The following is a 21221-nucleotide window of genomic DNA, read 5'->3' on the forward strand; positions in this document are numbered from 1 at the left end:
TATATACAATGGAATACTACTTGGCAATGAGAAAGAATGAAATCTGGCCTTTTGTAGCAACGTGGATGGAACTGGGGAGTATTATGCTAAGTGAAATAAGTCAGGCAGAGAAAGACAGATACCGTATGGTTTCACTCTTCTGTGGATCCTGAGAAACTTCACAGAAGACCAGGGGGGAGGGGAAGGGGAAAAAAAAAAGTTACAGAGAGGGAAGGAGGCAAACCATAGGAGACTGAAATACTGAGAACAAACTGAGGGTTGATGGGGGGTGGGGGAGAGGGGAACGTGGCTGATGGGCATTGAGGAGGGCACCTGTCGGGAGGAGCACTGGGTGTCGTATGGAAACCAGTTTGACAATAAATTATATATATATAAAAAAAAGATGTTAGCTTAGTGTATACACCATTTACACCTTGATTAATAACGGTGACCATTACCTATCCCCACATGTAGGGCTGGCTAATTCTAAAAATAGCTACAGCAGATTTACTGTATGGGTCTGTTCTGATGAACTTAACCAGCCCGTTGCAGATGGTTATTTAGGAGTTTGTTGTTGCAACAGAATGCCCCAGTGAGATCCACGTCTCTGTTATTTCACCCAGGTGTCAGTGTGCCTGGGAAATCGATTTCTAGAAGGTGAGTTTCTGGGTCAGAACTTGGCGTGTTACGTTCTGACATCTCTGTGTTTGTAATTGGCAGCTCTCCTAGCGTATTAGCATGGGTGAGCACCTTCAGTTGCTTTTCTAGAATGGCCTGTTCACATCATTTGAGTTCCTCTAGTGGTTGTTGGGTTTGTTTGGTTTTTTTATTTTTATTTTTTTATTTTTTATTTTTTTTACATTTTTATTTATTTTTGAGACAGGGAGAGACAGAGCATGAACAGGGGAGGGGCAGAGAGAGAGGGAGACACAGAATCTGAAACAGGCTCCATGCTCTGAGCTGTCAGCACAGAGCCCGACGCGGGGCTCGAACTCACGGACTGTGAGATCATGACCTGAGCCGAAGTCGGCCACTTAACCGACTGAGCCACCCAGGCGCCCCTGTTTGTTTTTTTTAAATCACAAAACAATTTTCTTAAATTTTTCATTTCTCTTGTCTTTTTGTTGTTTTCCTTATTTGTTTCTTATTGTGCAGAACTTATTTTTATGTCTTTGGGGCTTGGGGCCACCTCTCATATTGAAATCTCTAGCTGAAATTAATTTTGATGTGTGGAAACAGGGTAGTATCTAGCTTTTGGTTGTTCGTGGTTTTGTTTTGTTTGTTTGTTTGTTTGTTTGTTTTTCCCTTCCTGGCTATGGATGGGCCTTTTGGCCTCAGTCTTCTGGGAGGAACGAGAAGGGCACGGAAGGGTCTTTGGTGCCCAAAGCTTCTGCTTAATGGTGGTCTCCAGAGAGAAGGGCGTCTGGAACACAACTGCCTCTCACACTGACCTCATGCAGGGTGCTTCCTCTTCCTCCCATCAGAAGGTTCCTGGTTCATCCATCATTCAGATTTCCAGGCTCTCCTCATCAGCAGGGTCTGGGGATTCTGTCAGAAGGATCAGGCCTAGGGCAGGACCTAGGAGGACTTTATGCTAACGGCTCAGCCAGCCACGGGGGGGATGAGTCAGACCAAGGGCAGCACCACTGGGACCCTCAACCACCTACCTCACCACAGTGTGCAAGGGGAAGGGTCTTTGGCCCATTCTGCTCGTGGCCGATTCTAGCTCTCTCCAAGGTCACCAGGCCATCATCTGGCCTCCTGCTGCCCTGCCTACAGTCGCCCCTGGTGACACATCCCACGTCCATCATTCCTGTGGGCCCTGTGGGGACCAGTGAGTGGCACCTTAAGGAAGCCCGTCAGCCTCCTTGACAACGACATGCACAGATCTCCAAAGGAGCTATGAAGGGCAGCTAGAATCTTGTGGGTGGACGATGGCATCTAGAGCAGTGGTTCTCGGAGCGGGCTCCCCGCACCAGCAGCGTCACCTGGGAATTAGTTAGAAATGCAGATTCTGGTTCTGCTGACCCAAACTGCGGCGGGGCCCCGCAACGTGTTTTAAAAGCCCCTTGGGGGTTCACACGCTGCAGTTTGAGAACTAGGCTGGGGCCCAATGTACAGGGAGAAGGCGGTCACCAGGGGTCAGCAGGTATGACTGTTGAGGGGGCCTACGGGTTTCCTGCCACTCCCACCTGTCATTGAGTGCCTCTGCAAACCGTGGCAGCTGCCAGTGAGCAAGAGGAAGGAGGCTGCGTGACAGTCTGAGTGGTCTGGGTCACAGCAGGTCTTTGTCCCCCCTGGGCAGTTCAAGTGGCGTGGCGCAGGCAGAGGGATCTGTATATAGAGGGACTTAGTGAGAGCAGGTATCCTACCGGCCACCAACAGGCAAGCGTCCTGGGTCCCCGGCCTTTCCCCTTCTCTGCTCCTGATCTGCAAGACACTTACCCTTTCTGGGCTCCCAACTGCCTCGCTCGCCCTCACTCCAGATCCTGGGTCAGATGAGCTGTCCTGAGGTGTCTGGTTGCTAGAAATGATGATTCCGTGCCACAGTCCTATGCCTGAGGAACCAGAGGTTGGAGAATGAAAAATGTAGCTTGGGGCAGATGCACTTTGGAGGCCACCGTGGATAGCTTGGGGTCTGTCGGTCGGGCTCAGGGGACAGGGCCTCTGGCTGGATGGTGATGAAGACACTGGAAAACAAAGACAAATAGACCCAGACCCCTGAGAACGAGGCAGTGCGCTCTCGCCCCTGCGGTCAGAGAACAGCTCCCCACATGCAGCATCCTGTGTCGGCCGAGGTGGGAGCGAAGCGTGGGAGAAAGGGGTTTGCCAGGAAATGCAGCCACTGGTGCGTGGTGAAGCCTGTCGTGGGTGTGGGCGCAGGCATGGGTCTACCGTTGCTTCCCTGTTCTAGCTGGGGGCCCACGCAGCAAGTAGAAGGTGAACTGGGCTGGCCCAGGTCACGCCCGAGGCGGCCCCTCCTCCTGCAGGGGCCTGGCTTGTGGGTGTCCCCGTTGTCGGGAAGGCTGGTGGCGGCTCCCGGCAGAGCCTGAGCATGGTTTCTTCCTCTTCCGCTTCAGATCAAACCATGAGCTACCCAGGTTATCCCCCGCCCGGAGGCGGCTACCCGCCGGCTGCACCAGGTAAGAGGGTCGGGGCCGGCGGGGAAGGGAATGAATGCCCTGTCTGCCCGAAGTCCAGGAGTGGAGAGGGAGAGAGGAATGGTGCTTTCCAGTCATTTCCTCACTACCCCAAAGGCTCAGCCAGGTGGGGAGGGGCTGGAGAAAATCCTGGACCCAGGGGCCACGAAAGGCCTGGATTGGAAGCACTTCTGGAAAGCCGGGACAAGGCCGAGACCCAGTTTCTTGCATTATTAGCTGATAACAAGAGGCAAATGCCTTCTTTTCTCAGAGACTCCCATTTTCTCAGTCTTCTCCTTTGCAAGTGGTTTCAAGTATCTCTCCTCACTGGGCTATCCCAGATACTAATGAGGTAGCCAGGTAAAGCCTCTGGCACCGTGTCCTCCAAAGCACTGTTAGGTGACCATTGCCCCTTGTCACTTCTCCTACCCTGGGCTCAAACACGTGGTTGTGCAGCGGCAGGGTCCCTCCTGCCAAGGGAGGAAGAGGAGGCAGTCACTAAGGGTCAGATGGGCCTTCTGCAGCTGCCAGATGCTGTGGCCTGATAGCAACGGGGCTGCACCAGTTGTCAGGCCGTCAGAACCCGGCCCCAGCTCCAACACCTCTCTCTTCACACTTAGAAGTTGGCTCCTCTGGCCCCAGCCCCTCCTAGGTTCCTGAAATGAGACTGGGCCCCATGGTAGGGGAGGAAACGAGGTCTCCTGAGATGAGGGGGAGAGGGGATCATTCCAGGCTGGTCATCCTGAGGTTGCCTGAGCTGCACTGCCCCTCGCCCCCACAAGACCACCAGGCACATTCATTTCCCCAGAGCCGAGGTCCTTGAGTCTGAGCACCTATGGCTCCTGCAGGCCTCCTGAGCCCACCCTGCCATCCGACAGGTGGAGAACAGGCCTGGGGCAGGGAGGTGGCTTGGCCACTGTTGTGTGGCATATCGAGTTAAGTGGGGCCATTTCCCTCTGAACGAGACATGGCCTGGGTCTGCCAGCACTGGCCTCATGGGCCTCTCCCCAGTAGGGATCCTGCCCTTGTGTCTTACCCCTGCCACACTGAGCAGCACTGAGAGGAGGTGATTCCCAGCAGGGTCTGTCCTCAGTGTCCCAGAGCCCTGGTCAGGAAGGCATATAACAGGCCAGCGGCCCGCACCGTGATGCTAGCTGCCACGCCCCTTGTCCCGGCGCCTGCTGCAGCATGGGAGCCCTGCATGGGCATTAGGTCTTAGTCCTGCTCACAGCAGTGTGACACAAATGAATTTTTATCCCTACTTGTCAGCTGAGGAAGCTGAACTAGAGGGGCTGAGTCCCTTGCCCCAGGGCACACACCCAGTCCCTCTGGGTTCAGAGCTGGGGCTTTTTACTGCTCTCCCCTAACGTCCCCCCTTGTAGGGATGGGTGTCTGTGTTTTCTGTGACTCAACCCTGTCTCCCTCCACCCTCCCATCCTGCTCTCCCTGCCCTTCACGGACTTATGATTGCAAACAACCTGGTCAGCAGGACACCCACCCCTCCCTGCCATGCTGTTGCTGCATTGTGGATTCTCGGTCCTCTCTGAGCTCACCGCTGTCATGGGCTCAGCACAGCATCCCCAAAGACCTGTTGTTGTTTTTTTTTTATGTCTGTATTCCTGTTCCATGATGGTGAGCCCAGGAGGGCAGGTCTGCCCTTGGCCCTCCTACCTCCTTAATAATATCCCACAGAGGTCCTGGGAGTGTTTGCTGAACCCTACCTTCCTCGGAAGGAGGTGGGGGTCCCTCTCTTCTCTTCTTCTGGCAGTGGGATTGGGTTCAACTCTCTCGCCTGAGTGTTTTCCGTGGGGTCTGTTGTGCTGTCCCCAAGGCCCTGCTTTGGTCTCCCCCCACCCCTGAGAGCTTGATGCTTTGCCTTTCCCTGTTGGGGGTGCCAGCAGGGTGCTAAAGGGCTCAGTGTTGCTTTCAGGTGGCGGTGCCTGGGGAGGTGCTGGCTACCCCCCGCCCAACATGCCCCCCATCGGGCTGGATAACATGGCCAACTACGCAGGGCAGTTCAACCAGGACTACCTCTCGGGAATGGTGAGTCCAGCCCTCCTGCTGGGGCTGCCCCTGGGGGCCACACCTGCATGGCCAGAGGGACAAAGACTGCTGGCTTTGGTGGCTTCAGAGGTGTCTGTGTGTGTGCGTACCTATGGGCAGGCACCGGGTACGGAACTGCATCTGAGAATGAAGGGTTTCCGTGAGGCCTGTCTCCAGTTCACCGTCCCTGTGCATCTTGATTTACCATCTGTAAAATGAGGGGAAGGGGAATGTGTTGGGCCGCATGGTCTCTCAAGTCCCTTTCCGCTCTGAACTGGGTGGGGGTGGTGCCTTCATAGAATATGTATTGCGCACCTCTTTTTTTTTCTTTAAAGTTTATTTATTTTGAGAGAGAGTGGGGGAGGGGCAGAGAGAGAATCCCAAGCGGGCTGCACACACTGTCAGTGTGTGGGGCTTCAACCATGAGATCATGACCTGAGCCAAAATCAAGAGCCTGATGCTTAACCGGTTGAGCCTCCCAGGCGCCCCCGGACATGCTCCTTTTATTGTTACTTGGCTTGTAATCTAAAAACAACTGCTGGCACAGTGTAAACAGTGCAGTCAGCACGCAGTCTCACCTGTGCCGGGCTTGTTCTAGACACTGGGGATACGTGAATACAACAAACAGAAACCTCAACCCTGAAGTACGAACCTACTGGGAAGACAGTCGCCATAAGTAAACTGTGTGTTTTTAGAGCAAATATGGGTGCCTTGGGCACAACGGCAGATGAGGGGTCAGGAGTGCAGACGGGGCCGGGGGACAATAGTTGCAAGCTGGGTGGTCGGGTTGGGCCTCGCTAAGAAATCGCTGCTGCTTGGACTCTGAGCTCAGGGCAGGGAAGGACAGATGCACGGGTGTGGCCGTGCTCATCAGGGACGGCCATTGATCTTAGGCTTGCTTTGTGGACTTTCAGGCATCCAACATGTCCGGGACATTTGGAGGAGCCAACGTGCCAAATCTGTACCCTGGGGCCCCCGGGGGTGGTTACCCTCCCATCCCCCCTGGGGGTTTCGGGCAGCCCCCGTCTGCCCAGCAGCCTGTTCCTCCATATGGAATGTATCCGCCCCCTGGAGGAAACGCGCCCTCCGGGATGCCTTCATATCCGCCCTACCCAGGGGCCCCTGTGCCAGGCCAGCCCATGCCGCCCCCTGGACAGCAGCCCCCAGGGCCCTACCCTGGACAGCCGCCAATGACCTACCCCGGGCAGCCGCCGATGCCGCCTCCTGGGCAGCAGCAGCAGCCAGTGCCAAGCTACCCAGGATACCTGGGGTCTGGGACCGTCACCCCTGCCGTGCCTCCAGCCCAGGTGAGTGCCCGCCCTGCACTGCCCTTTGCCCAGGCCTGGGCCCCAAAGGCCCGCAACATGTGGCATAGTGTCTTCCACCGGCAAGGCCAGGGAGGGTGCAGGGGCCAGATAAGGGCTCGGTCCTCCACCCGTAGTATCTTGTTTTAACAGGGTGTTGCGTTCTCTCAAACCCCCCACCCCTGGTTTGTGCTCTGAAAAGACCTGAGGGAGCCGGCCTGTTTCTCCCAGTTCGGTTAGATGTTCCATGTGCGAGTTGGATCTGAATGTCCTGGGGTTCTCATCACTCCTTTGTCATTTACTGCCCGGGCTCTCTGTTTTGTATGAGCTGCCAGGCCGCTGGCCTCAAGGCTTTGTGCCCAACAGCGCTTAGCCTTTAGTCCCCTGAGGTGCCTCTCAGGCTGGGTTTAGAGGATTCTTAAAACCTCCCTTGGCGAGGGAAGGGTGTTGGCCGTTCCTTCGGGACTGCTCTGGGCTCATTTTGGAGAGCATTTCATGTTTGCAGGGCCTAGAATTCATTGTCATGGTTACGTGGCCAAACCAACCAAGCATAGTGCTGGACTACTATTTTTAGACTGAGGGTCTCTGTCTTCCCTGCCCCCACAATCCCCTACTCCCGCCCTACTCTCTGTCCTCCCTGTGCCTTCCCCCTCATCCCTTCTCGGAGCTTCTCTCCTTAATTCTGTTAAAACCGGCATTGTACTGGCCACAGGAGGTAGTCCACCAAGAGACCATTTAGGCAGGAAAATTTGTTTGCCGGGAGTACAGCTGTTAGCATGAGGAAGTCCGGCAGGCGGGTCACAGAGCCTGGAAATCAGCGCTAGCCCAGGAGGTGGCGGGGCTGGGTGTACCATCACGAAGGCTGGGCACCTGCATTTGTGGGGGGAAAACCTTTTTCTCATTTGCACAGAGGTGCTGTGCTGCATGGACCACCCAGACCCTGTCAGGAAGACCCGAATATATGCTCACGTGCGCTGTGGCAGTGAGTTATCAAGAAGAGGCTAGTGGCCCCTGCTCCCGGGGCCTCCCCCTTCATCGGGAACCCAGGCCCAGTCCTGCAGAACCTGGGCAGAGGGCAGATTTTCAGCATCAGGACTCAGCTAGAGCGGGGCTCCTAGCCGCAGGAGCCAGGCAGAAAGCTCAGTACCAGAACACGAGGACACGAAATGATCGCCGTAGGCCCACTCAATTATTGGTCGCAGGCTCCTTCGGGTACCCCAACTTGTGGTGGTCAGGGCACTTCCAGAGTCTGGGCTGGGGAAGTCTTGTGTTTCGGAGATACGCCATCTTACCTAAGTCCGTTTGTCCGAGCAGTTTGGAAACCGAGGCACCATCACAGATGCTCCCGGCTTTGACCCCTTGCGAGATGCTGAGGTTCTGCGGAAGGCTATGAAAGGCTTCGGTGAGAAACCCCCGGTGGGCGACATCCTCACGGCCCCCTGGCTCGCCAGGCCCCCTCCGGGGTTGCCTGGAAGAGGGAACCCGGTCCCAGTGGTGGCGGGAGAGGAGGAGGACACGGGGGTGCTGTTGGGACGTCCAGGAGAATTGGAGGGCCCAGGCCAGTGTGGCCCCACGACCACAGCCCTGCCCACACCTACCTCTTCTTCCCCCAGGGACTGACGAGCAGGCCATCATCGACTGCCTGGGGAGTCGCTCCAACAAGCAGCGGCAGCAGATCCTCCTGTCCTTCAAGACCGCTTACGGGAAGGTGAGGGGGACTGCGGGGCAGAGGGAGGCCTGCTCCCTGCCGGACTGAGGCGTGTCCTCCAGCACAGCCCTACTCACCCTTGGTTTTCCTTGGTGCCAAGCGAGTCTAGATCTCCTGGATGGGCAGTAAGGCCCATTAGGGCGCTTCCTGCTGCCCGCCCAGTGGTGGCCTCTCGGCTCATGGCATTTTCTAGAGCGGAAGGATACTCTGAGGGGGAAATCTCAAAGGCCGGGGGTGAGGTTTGATGAGAGGCGCCTGGAGATCCGGGTTCTCGCCCTGGCTCTGCCATGACTCACAGAGACTGCAGACAAGTCATTGCCCTTCCGCTCCCACCTGGCCTGTTTTCCCTCCTGGAGACCCAGGCTGCTAGTCCCTGCCCTCATCACGACCGCCCCAGGAGGTGTAGCTGACAGACGAGCTTTGAAGGAAAAGGCTTTCAGCTCTGAACAAATGCAGTGGGACGTGCTTTGAACTTCTGGGCTTTGGAATCTTAGGTAAACACTGGCTGAATTGAACAGGCTGGTGTCCTAGCCCTGTGCTTCTGCAGCTTGACTGTGCCTGGGTCCCCTGGGAAGCTGGCTCACGTGGAGGCCCCGGCTCCACAGATCTGGGCTGGCTGAGATTTGGCTTCTCTGACGCAGATGCCGCTGGTCCCCAGACCTGTGGATTCTCAAGATCGGTCTGTTTGTTTGTTTGAATATTCGACCAGGATTTGATCAAAGATCTGAAATCTGAACTGTCAGGAAACTTCGAGAGGACAATCTTGGCTCTAATGAAGACCCCGGTCCTCTTTGACGTTCATGAGATCAAGGATGCCATCAAGGTATGTACGTGTGTGTGTTCACGTGTGTGTCCGCTGGCACGCTATGGACGTGCAAAGGCCAGGCCTTTCCCTGGCCTGCATGGTGTGGCTTAACCCGTTCATTAGCCGCTGTCGTGAGTGTGGCTCCTGGACCCTCTCAGGTTGGAGCCCAAGTTCTCGTGACTTCTCCGGGAGGCAGCGCAGGTATCATTCATCATCGGGGAGCATCCGGGTCTCTCCATCTGAAAAGCATGGTGGCAGCTGGGTTGTAGAGGAAGCTGGTGACACCGTGATAGGAAGAGGGATATGAGGCCCTGGGTGGTGCCACCCTTACTCATTTAGGACTCTGTTATTAGCAGAGGGCAGGGACCCAGGCAGGATTTCTCTGGTCTTTGCTGCTTCCTGAGTGTCCCCTTCTTTCTTCATCTGCTGGGGCAGAGGACCCCTGTTGACCCCACTCCATTTACCTATGAGATTCAGCCACAGAAGAGACAAGCTGTCCCTCGGTCCAAATTTCACATAGAGTCAGATTCTGACTGACCTAGTTAGGGTTAATATCTGCCCCCAGTCCAATGGATGGGGAGGAGGCGGCTCCCACAGAAGGAGGAAACCCTTGTGAATTGAACAGGGGCTCCAGAAGGAATCCATAATTTTTCAGAGGGCCTGATAGGCAGAAAGACTTCCTGCCCCCAAGAGGAGAGGCAGAGAATTCAGGACGGAGCCCGGAGGGAGAGAGGACCCTGCCGAAATCCTGACATGCCTGCTTCTAGAGACGTGTCGGGGGGCAGTTGGGGATGGCAGCCCAGACCTCAGCCCAGCCCCTGCCCCCCAGCCAGCCGCGTGAGGTGGAGGCAATTGTTGAGTATAGGAAACAACACAGATTTGGGGTCGTCTGTCCTTGCCAAGCTATGTGTCTTTGAGCATCTGTAAAATGGGAATGTGGATGTTCTTGTGGCATGTGGTGAGGGCCGGGCATGGTAGCTAACCGAAGCTCTTTGTAAGCTCCAAGTAATCTAACAGCAGTGGTAATCATGAAAATAGCTAACCCTGTGGTGTACTTCCTGTGACTGGCACGTTCTAAGTGCTTTACACGCGTAGCTCATTTAATCCCCATGACTTCCCAGGAGTTAGGTGTTAGCGTTGTTCCCATTTGATGCGCGAGGAACCTGAGGCCCAGAGAGGTTAAGGAAGGTGCCCATGGTCACACAGCTAATAAGCAGCAGACCAAGATTCAAGCCAGCCTAGGAGCCAAGATGCTGACCGTGTCCTCGGCTCTCTCCCTGTCCCTGGCGTGGTTGGTCATCTCTCTCGCCCTCGTTGCTGCCTCTTCTAGATGTCTTTAGATTCTCCACAGTCCTATCTGGGACTCACATTTGTCCACACGTCTGCTCTTGCTTTATAGCCATTTTTCAGTTGTTTTCTCGTCTCGTTCATTGGCCGAACTTTGAATAAAAACAGATCTGGGTCCGCATCTCAACCCCCCCCATTCACCGTGTGGCCTTGGAGAAGTCACTACACCTCTCCGATGCTCAGTTTCCTGGTGGTGCAGTGGGGTGGCCCTTCATGTGATCTGTGCTCCATCACCATGTCGCTGTCACTGTGTGGTACTTTTCTGGGCCTGGGGCCTCAGCAGCCAAGCAGGGGCGTGTGGCTGTGTTGGCGGCCGCTGCTTCTGGGATTTGTGCCGTGGGGCATAGGGCACCGGCTCCTTCCCTGGATGCTGGTGAGGGAGCGGTGACAAGCCTGTGGTTTGTGTTGTCTGCCACCTCAGGGGGCTGGCACCGACGAAGCCTGTCTGATCGAGATCTTTGCTTCCCGCAACAACGAGCACATCCGGGAATTAAGCAGAGCCTACAAGACAGGTTAGGCTGGCACCCGCCCTCCGCACACTCCTGTGCTCTCTGGGCCCCGGCCACACCCTTTCCCATGGCCTCTTAAACTTTCCTGGCCTTCTTATCACCTCATCTTCTGCCTCCCCCAACACATGGGGCTTTGATCCAAGACCCGCCCCTGCCTGCTGTTCACGGGGCAGGTGACTGAGGTAAGGGAGGGATGGGGGGGAGAACTTCTTGGGTGTGGTCTGGGCCAGGCCAGGTGGGCCTGGAGGTCACAACCCCTGTGTCCCTGAAGGGCCGTGTAGACACCTCTCTCCTCGCACCCGCGCCCTGCTCCTGCCAGTGCCGGCTGGCGACTGTGGCTGCAAGGGGGGGCCTTCTCTGTGTCTCCCTTTCAGAATTCAAAAAGACCCTGGAGGAGGCCATCCGAAGCGACACGTCAGGGCACTTCCAGCGGCTCCTCATCTCTCTGTCTCAGGTACCTTTCCCGCGACAGAGCTCGGGGCTCAGAGCGGAGCGGGGTGGACCTGTGAGCAGCAAGGAGAGGGCTCGGGGATGGAGCAGGCACACAACCGCGGGGTGGAGACTTGACCACAAGTCCTGCTTCCTTTCAGGGAAACCGGGATGAAAGCACCAGTGTGGACATGTCGTTCGTCCAGAGAGACGCCCAGGTGGGTGTGCTGGCCAGGGCCCCTCCTGGGCTTCCTGCGTCGGGGTGTGCCCCCCCACTTTATTTCTTTTTGTTTTTGAGTTTATTTATTTTGAGAGAGAGAACACACAGGAGGGGCAGGCGGGGAGGGGGGTGGGGGAGATAGGGAATCCCAAGCAGGTCTGCACTCAGCACAGAGCCCGAAGCGGGGCTTGTACTCATGAACCGTGAGATCATGACTGAGCAGAAACCAAGAGCCAGGTGCTTAACCGACTGAGCCACACAGGCGCCCTCCCCTTCCCCCCACTTTTTTTGCTGCTGGAGGGAGGAGCTCTGGGATGGGCAGATGGGCTCTGCTGCTTATCAGCCGTGTGACCTTGAGCGACTCTGGGCTTGGGCTCCAGCCGCTTCTCTATCTTTATCCCTCCCCCTCTACCCGCCCTCCCCCCCCCCTTTCTGATCCCTTCTCAGAGCCAACCCGAGAGATAGTAAGTATTGCAAGAGTTGGTAGGTTAGTTATGGGTGCAGGATGTCATGTGACCTAGTCCTCTTCCTGTGTTTGGTTGCATATATCATTATGTTTGCAAACGGGCAGACTTTACACTTGCCTCATAATGCTTTTGAAGGTCTGAGCCTAGGAGCAAGCTGTCACATTCGTTGTGCAGCCTGAGAATTCTGCCCTTTTCCCCAGCCTGGTATGATTGCGGACAAAAGGCGAAGGTCTCTCGCTGCGCCTCTTTGTCCAGGCGTTGAGTGCCTCTCTAGGGGAGTTTGGGTTTCCCCCTAATGAGCTCAGACCACAGCAGTGCTGGCTGGAGAGACAGAGCTGGCTTCGCCTCTCCCCTTTCATTACTCCTGCCACCCCCAGCCCGGCACCCACCAGAAGCTGCCAGTGGTCACCTCACCTCTGCTGTCTGCCAGATTGAAGGCGACCTCTGTGGAGGGCCCGCTTTTTAGGGCTAGACGGCAGCTGCTTGTCTGCTCTGGCCCATTTCCTTCCAGATAGGGAAGCTGAACCTCAAAAAGGTTGAGCCTTGTGCCCAGAGAAACCTGGAGGCAGAGACCGGATAAGGGCCCAAACTCCTGGCTTGTTCCCTGTGCCCAGACAGTATCCCAAATGCCCTCCTGCAGGGCCTACCCTAACATTTCCTTGGCTTGCGACATCCGTTCCCATTTCTGGACATAGGGCTGGGCACCCCCAAGCTCCCAGGCTCTGGCTCTTATCCCAGTGGGAATTTTCCTATTCCTGTTTTCTTGTTTCCTAGATAGTCCATTCCCTAGCTGAGGCAGAAGTTGCCTCAGTTTCTTGGTTTTGTGCCTGCTTTTCTGTCTTCTTAGTTGTAGACCTGCTCCTGCCTCACCTTGACCCATGGGATCTCCAGGCCCCTGGTGGCTGTCCTCCTCTCCTGGCTCTCGGTGCCTTTAGGTCCAAGAGCCACTACCTGGGGCCTAGAGGGCACCTTCGGGCCATCTGGTACTGGGGTTGCAAGTTGGCAACTATTTTTGGCTTAAACTTTCAAGGATTTAACAGGCAAGTGCAAATTCTGCCCATTTGCAAACATCATGGTACCCACAGTGAGACGCAGGGAAAGCACCTATCACATGAAATCCCACATCCACGGTTGGAGTCTATCAGTTGTCATAATATTTATTGTTTCGTGTGTTCCCCCTTATAGATAGGGAAACTGCTTATAAAGATTGGGAAATTTTACATAGAAATCTGGATTTCTGGCGGCTGTGAGCCTAGCTTCTCTATTAAAGTGCACAGCAGGTGCTGAGAAGCGATCGCCCCTCCCCGTGGTTGGCCTCAGTCCCCGCCACCCCCTGGCCTGACAACTGGCCTGTTTCTCTCATTTCAATTACCCAGCTGACCCCTTTGGGCTTTCAAGTTTGTGACCCTGGATCTAATCTGACCTTCACATTTTAAAGATGAGGAAGTGAGGCTCTGAGCGGGCCGGTGGCCTGCCTAGAGTCCCACGGCAAGTTGGTAGCCCGGCCCTCATTCTGTTTTGCCCCTGTGCTGCTACTCCCTTGCTTGGGTTAAAGCTGTTGCTTGCCTGTCCTGGCCTCAGTCGGCCTCGGTTCTCCTGGTCCAGGGTGTCCCATCCCTGTGCCCCGCCCCTCCCACCACCCTGCCTCAGAATCCTCTGTGTTGCCACCGAGAGGATGTGTGAATGGTGTCTAGATCCACAGGGTGAAGGGAGCACGGCCAGGGTGTGCTCCCATTTCTTTCCCCTCTGGGCCTGCAGGGCCGTCCTAGGTGGCCTGGGCCTGGTCTCTGGGGTGAGGCCTGTGTTGCATGGCCATTTTCCCATCTGTCTAGGAGCTGTATGCAGCTGGGGAGAACCGCCTGGGGACAGATGAATCCAAGTTCAACGCAATTCTGTGCTCCCGGAGCCGGGCCCACCTGGTGGCAGGTAAGGCAGTCCCAGGCCTCCCTGGGGCCAGATAGATAAGAGCAGACAAGATATGATGGGGAGACACTGGGCAATCCTACTCTGCATGGAGCTTTACTCCACCTTAAAGGAGCCCCCTGGTGGTGATTTAAAAGATCTTATTGGTGGGTTTCCCAAGTTTCTGCGTGCATCTGGTTCTGGAGGAAAGCAAAGGAAGAGGTGAGAGGAATGGCAGCCTCCTGTGGGCTGGTGTCTTTCTACACCAGAGCATGGAAATTAGAATTCAGACAGCCCTCAAGAGCACCTGTTCCAAGTTATCCAGCGCCTGCATAAAAACATAAGCAGAACAATCGTACATTGTACAAAAGTAGCATTTATTTACTCCTTCACTCAGCACTTATAAGCCAAGCTCCTGCCACGTGCCAGGTCAAGGAGGAGGTGTGGGGAAGCGGTAGGGAACAGCATCATGGAATCTCTGCTGTCCTGAGGCTCGCATTCTGGCAGTAAACAAAAACGAAATAAAGTCTGTGCCAGATGGCAGATCCTTTAGAAATGAACAATAAAGTTGGAAACGGGGATAGAAAATGGTACAGGGGTCAGGGATGGTGCTTGGGGTGGTCCTTGCTGAGGTAATGACATTTGAGTTAAAAGCATGACAGAGTAAGGGCGCCTGGGTGGCTCAGTCAGTTGAGCGAATGACTCTTGGTTTCGGCTCAGGTCATGATCTCACGGTTCAGTTGATGGGTTCAAGCCCCACATCAGGCTCTGCGCTGACATTGTGAAGCCTACTTGAAATTCTTTCTGTCTCTCTGCCTCTTCCCCACTTGTGCCATGCAAAGGCCCTGAGCAGGGGGGCTCCTGGCAAAGGGGGTCATTGAGGCTGGGGCGGGTGGCATGAGTGAGAGCCAGAGGAGACGAGATCAGAGTGGTGGACAGCCCTGGGGACAACTGCACGGACTTGGGTTTTCATCCTGAGTAAAGCCAGAGGGCCTGGAGGGCTCAGAGTGGAGGAGGGAGGTGATTTAACTTAGATTTTGCGTGTTCACTGGCTGTTGTGTCGTCAAGGGTGGAGGGTTCAGTGGCAGAGCAGGAAAGCAGCCGGGAGGCTGGCGGCCCAGACTGGGTGGCAGGGGCGGGGCGGGGAGGGGCAGATTCTGGCCCTGTTTGCTGACGCTTGGATGTGGGGTGTAAGAGAAGCAAAGCATGGAGGGTGGGTGGAGGAGGAGCGGAGTGCCTGCCTCTCCCCCGAGATCGGGAAGCTGTGGGCGGAACAGGCTTTAGGAGGGAAAGAAGTCGGGAGCCTCTGTCCAGAGATTCCAGGTGGACCACTGGGTTTAGGATTCTGGAGGTCAGGAGATGCCTACACTCCAGATGGAAGCTTGGGAGCTCTGAGTGGGTCATCGGTGCTTGAGGCTTTGGGACCGCAAGAGGTTCCCTCTGGAGGGGATCTGGAGAGAAACCAGCGGAGGACAGGGCCATGGCCATCACAGCTGGCTGTGAAGGAACACCCAGGGGAAGGGGAGTCCTGGAGGCCAGCTGTGTCGGAAAGGCTAGTATGTGAGGCGGTGAGGACTGGGAATGACAGCCACACTCAGCGGCACGGTGGGAGCCCGAGTGAAAACGCAGGCACCCGTTCCGTACGTGCCCTAGGCTGTACTGCATTCAGCAGGTGTTGGTGTTCTCCCCTTGGTACAGATGGGGGAGAAGCCACGGGGTGGTGCGGGGCCGGTGGGAAGTTAGGCCACCCAGCCGGTCACGTGGCAGAGCTCAGGTCTGAACTTGGCCCCTGGCTCCAGAGCACTTCTTAATCCCTCCACTACGCTGTCATGGAGCATGAGGGAACAGATTTCCATCTTGGTCTTTATTTATTTCAATGCGTATAGAATACATAAGTAGTACATCAAACGCGTGGTTTCAAAAGTATTATTACTTAGGGGAAAAAGAGGAGCTGATCTGAAGAAAATAGGAAGTAACGAAGACCAATACGGGTACAGCAGAATTCACGACACAGAGGTGCAAATGTCCAAAGGTTAGGGAGCAGTGATAGAAAGGGAGACCCGGTCAGGAGAAGGGAGGATTAATATCTGGGGGCAGAGCCAGAGTTAGGACTTAAGTCGCTACTGGGCCATCTGCCTCTCTAGGAACCTAGGGTCCTGTTCCCGTGGGTTCTTGGCCTGTCCTAGCGCAGGCTGTGTGGGCCGGATAGGAGTTAGCACATATAGTCCGCCTGGAGACGGGAAAGGATTTGGGAAGAGAGCAAACATTCTGCTGGTGTGTGTGGAGGGGTCCTGGGTGGGGTAGTAAGGTGTGACTGGGAAAGCAGTCTGGTGAGGGGATCACATGAGCAGGCGGGAGTTGGGGGCACACGTCTCATGGGGTAAAGACCCTGCCCAACTCGAGAGCTGGGTGGGCACGGTCAGTGGGGCCACGTGGGGTGCTGCAGGCAGAGGGGAGAAGGCGGGCTCTGGCGAGGCGGGGTGGCCTCCTTACCGTGTGTCCTGTGTCAGTTTGATCCAGATGCCACAACAAACTACCACAGACCGAGTGACTTAAACAACAGGTAGTTACTTTCCCACCGTTCTGGAGGCTGGAAGTCCAAGATCAAGGTGTCAGCCTCGGAGGCCTCTCCTTGGCTTGCAGATGGCCAGCTTCTTGGAGTGTTCTAAAACGATCTTTTCTCTGTGTGGATGTTCCTGGTGTTTCCTTGTGTGTCCAAATCTCTTCTTATAAGGACACCAGTCAGATCGGATTAGGGCCCACACTAAGGACCTCAATTTTTTTTTTTTTAATTCTGTTTTTAATGTTTATTTATTTTTGAGAGAGAGAGAGTACACTCTTGACAGAGTGCAAGCTGGGGAGGGGCAGAAAGAGAGGGAGACACAGAATCCGAAGCAGGCTCCAGGCTCCGAGCTTCAGCACAGAGCCCGACGTAGGGTTCGAACTCATGAACCAGGAGATCATGACCTGAGCCGAAGTCGGACGCTTAACCGACTGAGCCACCCAGGCGCCCCGGTAAGGGCCTCATTTAACTCAATCACCTCTCTAAAGTCTGCATTGCAAATACAGTTACGTTCTGAGGCGCACCAGCGGTTAGGACTCCACCATGTGGATTTCGGGGGACAGAATTCAGTCCGTAACTTGTTCCCTCTCTTTCCGCTAGTTTTCAACGAGTATCAGCGGATGACGGGTCGAGACATTGAGAAGAGCATCTGCCGGGAGATGTCCGGGGACCTGGAGCAGGGCATGCTGGCCGTGGGTCGGTGTCTTGGGGTCGCTGGCGCTGTCGGTTTCAGGGTGCTCGCCGCTCTCTGCTTGAGGGATAGCTAGCGAACCACGTGATCCAAGATGCTGAATCCTGGGCCTCCTTGGTGGGAAACGAGACCGCTCCCCGCTCACTGCCGCACCGCCCCTCCCGCTGCCCCCGAGGTGTCTTGTTTGTGTCTCGGGCGCAGCTCCGGGGAAGGGAGCCGCGGTGCGCGGGCACTCGCGGGAGGGCAGCCAGCTCCTCTCCCGGAGGAAGATGACTCACATCCTGCCAAGTTCCCTCTAAAAATACATCCCTGCAGGCAGTTGTCAGATGTCGGTGATGGAAACACGTGGAAAGATTTTTACTTGCAACAGCAAAACAGGCCCTTGCTGAGGAAAGCTGGCTTAGCTCCCGGAACAGTGCGGGGCCGTGCCCTTCAGGGCAGGGCCGGGTGGGCTTGCTTCTGCCCACCGTCAGGGCTTGGGCCCCGGCTGCGTAGCCCTCGTGACCTCCCTGTACCCTGTGGGGACGTAGCAGTCTGCCCATCTTTGGCTCCTCGTTTCCTGGCGTGTCCTCTCTGATGTAAGGATCGTGGCCTGAGGTCTCTAAGGAGACCGTCATTCCACTCAGCCGTCCTTTCTCCGTGAGGGTCGCAGTCCCAAGGCTGCCCCTCACACTGGAGCAGGAACGCGGTTCCCCGTCACCAGCCATGCTTCTTCCCTACATGGCTCCTTTCACCACATGGGTTGCCAGGAAGGAGGCTGAGGTTGGTTTCTAGGCCCTGCGTGATTCTATCCCAAAGAGCCGGAGCCAAGATCACAGATAATTGAGCCTGGAGGAGAAATGGGGAGAGGAAGGTGGATGCAGTGACGGGCATCACGTGCGGCCTCCTGGAAGGACACTCGCTCTCTCTGAGGCCCCTCGGACTGAGAGTTTTCTGCAGATTGAGTTATGCTGTTTCTCTCTTCTAGTGAAATGTCTCAAGAATACCCCAGCCTTCTTTGCTGAAAGGCTCAACAAGGCCATGAGGGTATGTGCCTCCCACATGCAGGCGTCTGGGTGGGGAGTTTCAGCCCCTCCCATGACTGGGGCCCGAGGAGAGCCACCCCTCAGCTAAGAGGACAGAGGGCCCACAGCGGGAGCGTGGGACAGTAAGGATGCCCACTGCTCACGCCGTTGGTGGACTCTTTCCAGGGAGCGGGGACAAAGGACCGGACCCTGATTCGCATCATGGTGTCTCGCAGTGAGATCGACCTCCTGGACATCAGAATGGAGTATAAGCGGCTGTACGGCAAGTCGCTGTACCATGACATTGCGGTAAGGGCCCTCTGGGGGATGGATGCTTGTGGACCTCCCTGGTCACCCGCATTGTTCCTATACCTCCCTGCTCAGAACTCTGGCCTCTGCCCTGCATGGGCATCTTGCCTGTGGGCTGCGTACTTGGCCCTCTTCAGCTTCTGCTTCTTTGTCCGGTTGCCCCCAGGCTGTTGTAAGCTCCCGGGGGCAGGCTGGGCCTTGACCTTGCATGGCGCCCCGTCCCTATCTCCCCAGCCTCCAGCACACCTGCTGCTCAGTAAGTGGAAAGAGGGGGAGCGCAAACACCGGTGTGTGAGAAAACGCAGGGCCTCCCCACCTGGGTACTTGGTCACCCTGTGACCCTGACCTGTCAGTGAGGACTCCCATCCCGAGGCTCCCTGGAGCTCAACCCACTGACAAGTACTTCCTTCACCCAGCCTCATGGCAGCGGCAGCATAAGAAGGCACTTGAGAACAGGGCCCTGGGGTCATAGCCATTCCACTCAGCCGGCTGGGGCAGGAACGCGGTTCCTCGTCAGACTGGAGTCCAGCCCAGCTCTTCCACTTGCTAACTGTGTGACCTCAAGCAGGTTCCTCACCCTCCTTGAACCCCGGTTCCATCATCCCCAAGATGGGGATAATTATAGTTCCCCCCAGGAGTTCGGGGAGCCTTGATTGAGACAGCCCCTATAAAGCACGTCATGACATGTGACATGTCTAAGAAACGCTAGCTACTCTTATCACTGTGTTCCAGGGCTGGTCTGACAAAATGCATTCCTGTTGGTGGCAGGGGGTGGGGCGGGGGGGTGGGGGGCGGGGTCTGACCATTAAATTCTGAACTCACATGAGCCTTGAAAGCAAAGTCACCACAACCAGGTTCTGATTTCAGACTCCCTCAAATGTGATGTTGGGCCTGTCGTGGAGAACAGCTAATCTCCATTTCCTGGCTATAAAAATGATGATGTTGACAGCAGAGGATTAGTAATTATTCACAGAGTGGGTCTTGTGTGCCCGTGGGCTACTGGAAGACGCCATAGGCCTCACCCCTGAGGAAAGAAACGGTAGAAGGAAATGATGAGAAGTTAGCTAAGTGAGGGGCACCTGGCTGGCTCAGTCAGTAGAGCATGCGACTCTTGATCTTAGGGTCGTGAGTTCAAGCCCCATCTGGGGCATAGAACTTACTTAAAAAATAAATTAGTTTAAAATAAATAAAATTATTTAAAATAAATCAATAAAACTCTTTTTTAAAAAAAAAAAAAGGAAGTTAGCTGTGTTCTGCATATTTTCTTAATTTCTTTCTTTAATATTTATTTTTGAGAGAGAGAGAGAGAGAGTGCACGCATGCGAGTGAGGGAGGGTAGATAGAGCGGGGGACAGAAGATCCAGAGTGGGTTCTGAGCTGACAGCAGAGAACCTGATGTGGGGCTCGAGCTCACGAACCGTGAGATCATAACCTGAGCTTATAACCGGGAGATCATAACCTGAGTTGTTGGATGCTTAACCAACTAAGCCACCCAGGCGCCCCTGAGTGGGGATGCCCGAATAATAGCAGCGGACCCTCCTGCCACAGGAGATTACTCTTCCAGAGCACACTTAGTGCCACATCAGGGGCAGTCTCAATTTAGCACGATGACACTGCACTGAGGAGAGACCACCACGAGTTAGCTCAGAGTTAGGGGCTTGGGGGGAGCTTTTTATAATTTTTGTGTATTTATTTTTCAAATTACGACTTTGATCACTGGGATGAGTGCAGCTCTGTTTTCTTCAGCGGGGGTTTGGGGAAGCCGAACTGCACCACATTGGGTTTGGGTCTCCAGTGACGCAGAGTACGAGTGAGCCTCTCCCGCCGCGGGACCCACGTGATGGGGAATTTCCCCCGTGGGGCCTGCCTCTCTGTAAAAGCGCTCAGGGCAGAAGAAAATCAGAAGATAGGAGGCTGAAACTGGGCCACAGCTCCCTCAGCTGATGTTTTCCTTGTTTCTGGGATCAGGGAGACACTTCAGGGGATTACCAGAAGATTCTGCTGAAGATCTGTGGCGGCAACGACTGAGCTGTGACTGGTGGCTCCCTTCTGTCCGCCTGCGGGCAACAGCGATGCCAGGAAAAGGTCAAGAGAATGTCCATCTGTTTCTAACAAATCCACAGAGTAGCCCCCCAGGTGCCCCAGTGCCGCCCATCCGTCCGTAGAGCCTTGGCCTATCCTCCGCCACCTCTCCTGCTCCGTATATCATGCTCGAGCTGAAGGACCTGGGTCCCTCCCTCCCTCGGGGTGCCTTCCCCTCCCCAGCCCTCACGGCCGCTTGCTGCTGAAGTACGTGTTTTATTTCTCGACTCATGCAGTCATCCCCTTTTGCTTGTGGCTGAGACTCTTGGCTTCATATTAGTCCTGTAATTTTTCATTTTTATTTGGAGGCATCTTTTTTTATAATAGTCCCTGCCAGACAGATGCATACAGGTCTGTGCTGCGTGCACGTTTCGGGTCAGAGAGGCTGGCTGGGGAGCACCGTGTCCTCAGTAAGGAGTAAAAGGGAAGACCTTTGACAGTAATCTTTGCATCTGGTGAGAATGTGTCATCAGCTTTGTCATTGCCAAACCCACTCCTTAGAGTTTTCTTAGAAAAGGGAAAAAAAAAAAAAAAAGAAGAAGAAAAAGGCCAGAAACTCATCTGTTCCTTCTTCTGTGCGAAGCCATGAGGACACGGCCAGCTCCCTGCCAGTGACAGGGCTTCGTGTAAATTACGTGAATGTGCCTTAAACCTGGATGTCAATAGCCAAAAACTTTCTAAATTAAAGTCAGCCAGCTCTGGAACATTTTGGAAATGTT

General features: G+C 55.2%; 1 protein-coding gene across 2 annotated transcripts in view; it reads left to right on the forward strand.

Moving 5' to 3' along the window:
* Positions 1-21221, forward strand: part of ANXA11 (annexin A11) — a 44960-nt gene extending 23739 nt beyond the window's left edge. The window contains exons 2-16 of one of the 2 annotated variants that reach the window (XM_019444731.2): positions 603-636; positions 3060-3122; positions 5050-5162; positions 6077-6469; positions 7781-7868; positions 8080-8174; positions 8884-8997; positions 10748-10838; positions 11210-11289; positions 11426-11482; positions 13784-13877; positions 17017-17112; positions 18075-18133; positions 18298-18420; positions 20389-21221. In XM_019444731.2, the coding sequence (XP_019300276.1) occupies positions 3068-3122; positions 5050-5162; positions 6077-6469; positions 7781-7868; positions 8080-8174; positions 8884-8997; positions 10748-10838; positions 11210-11289; positions 11426-11482; positions 13784-13877; positions 17017-17112; positions 18075-18133; positions 18298-18420; positions 20389-20448 (1518 nt within the window). In that variant the 5' untranslated portion in view covers positions 603-636; positions 3060-3067 and the 3' untranslated portion in view covers positions 20449-21221. The remainder of the gene's footprint in view (positions 1-602; positions 637-3059; positions 3123-5049; positions 5163-6076; positions 6470-7780; positions 7869-8079; positions 8175-8883; positions 8998-10747; positions 10839-11209; positions 11290-11425; positions 11483-13783; positions 13878-17016; positions 17113-18074; positions 18134-18297; positions 18421-20388) is intronic. The other variant, XM_019444732.2, reaches the window with a different exon arrangement.

Source organism: Panthera pardus, unplaced genomic scaffold (assembly GCF_024362965.1).
Source record: "Panthera pardus isolate Hobbes unplaced genomic scaffold, ASM2436296v1 HiC_scaffold_22, whole genome shotgun sequence".
Taxonomy (NCBI): Eukaryota; Metazoa; Chordata; class Mammalia; order Carnivora; family Felidae; genus Panthera; species Panthera pardus.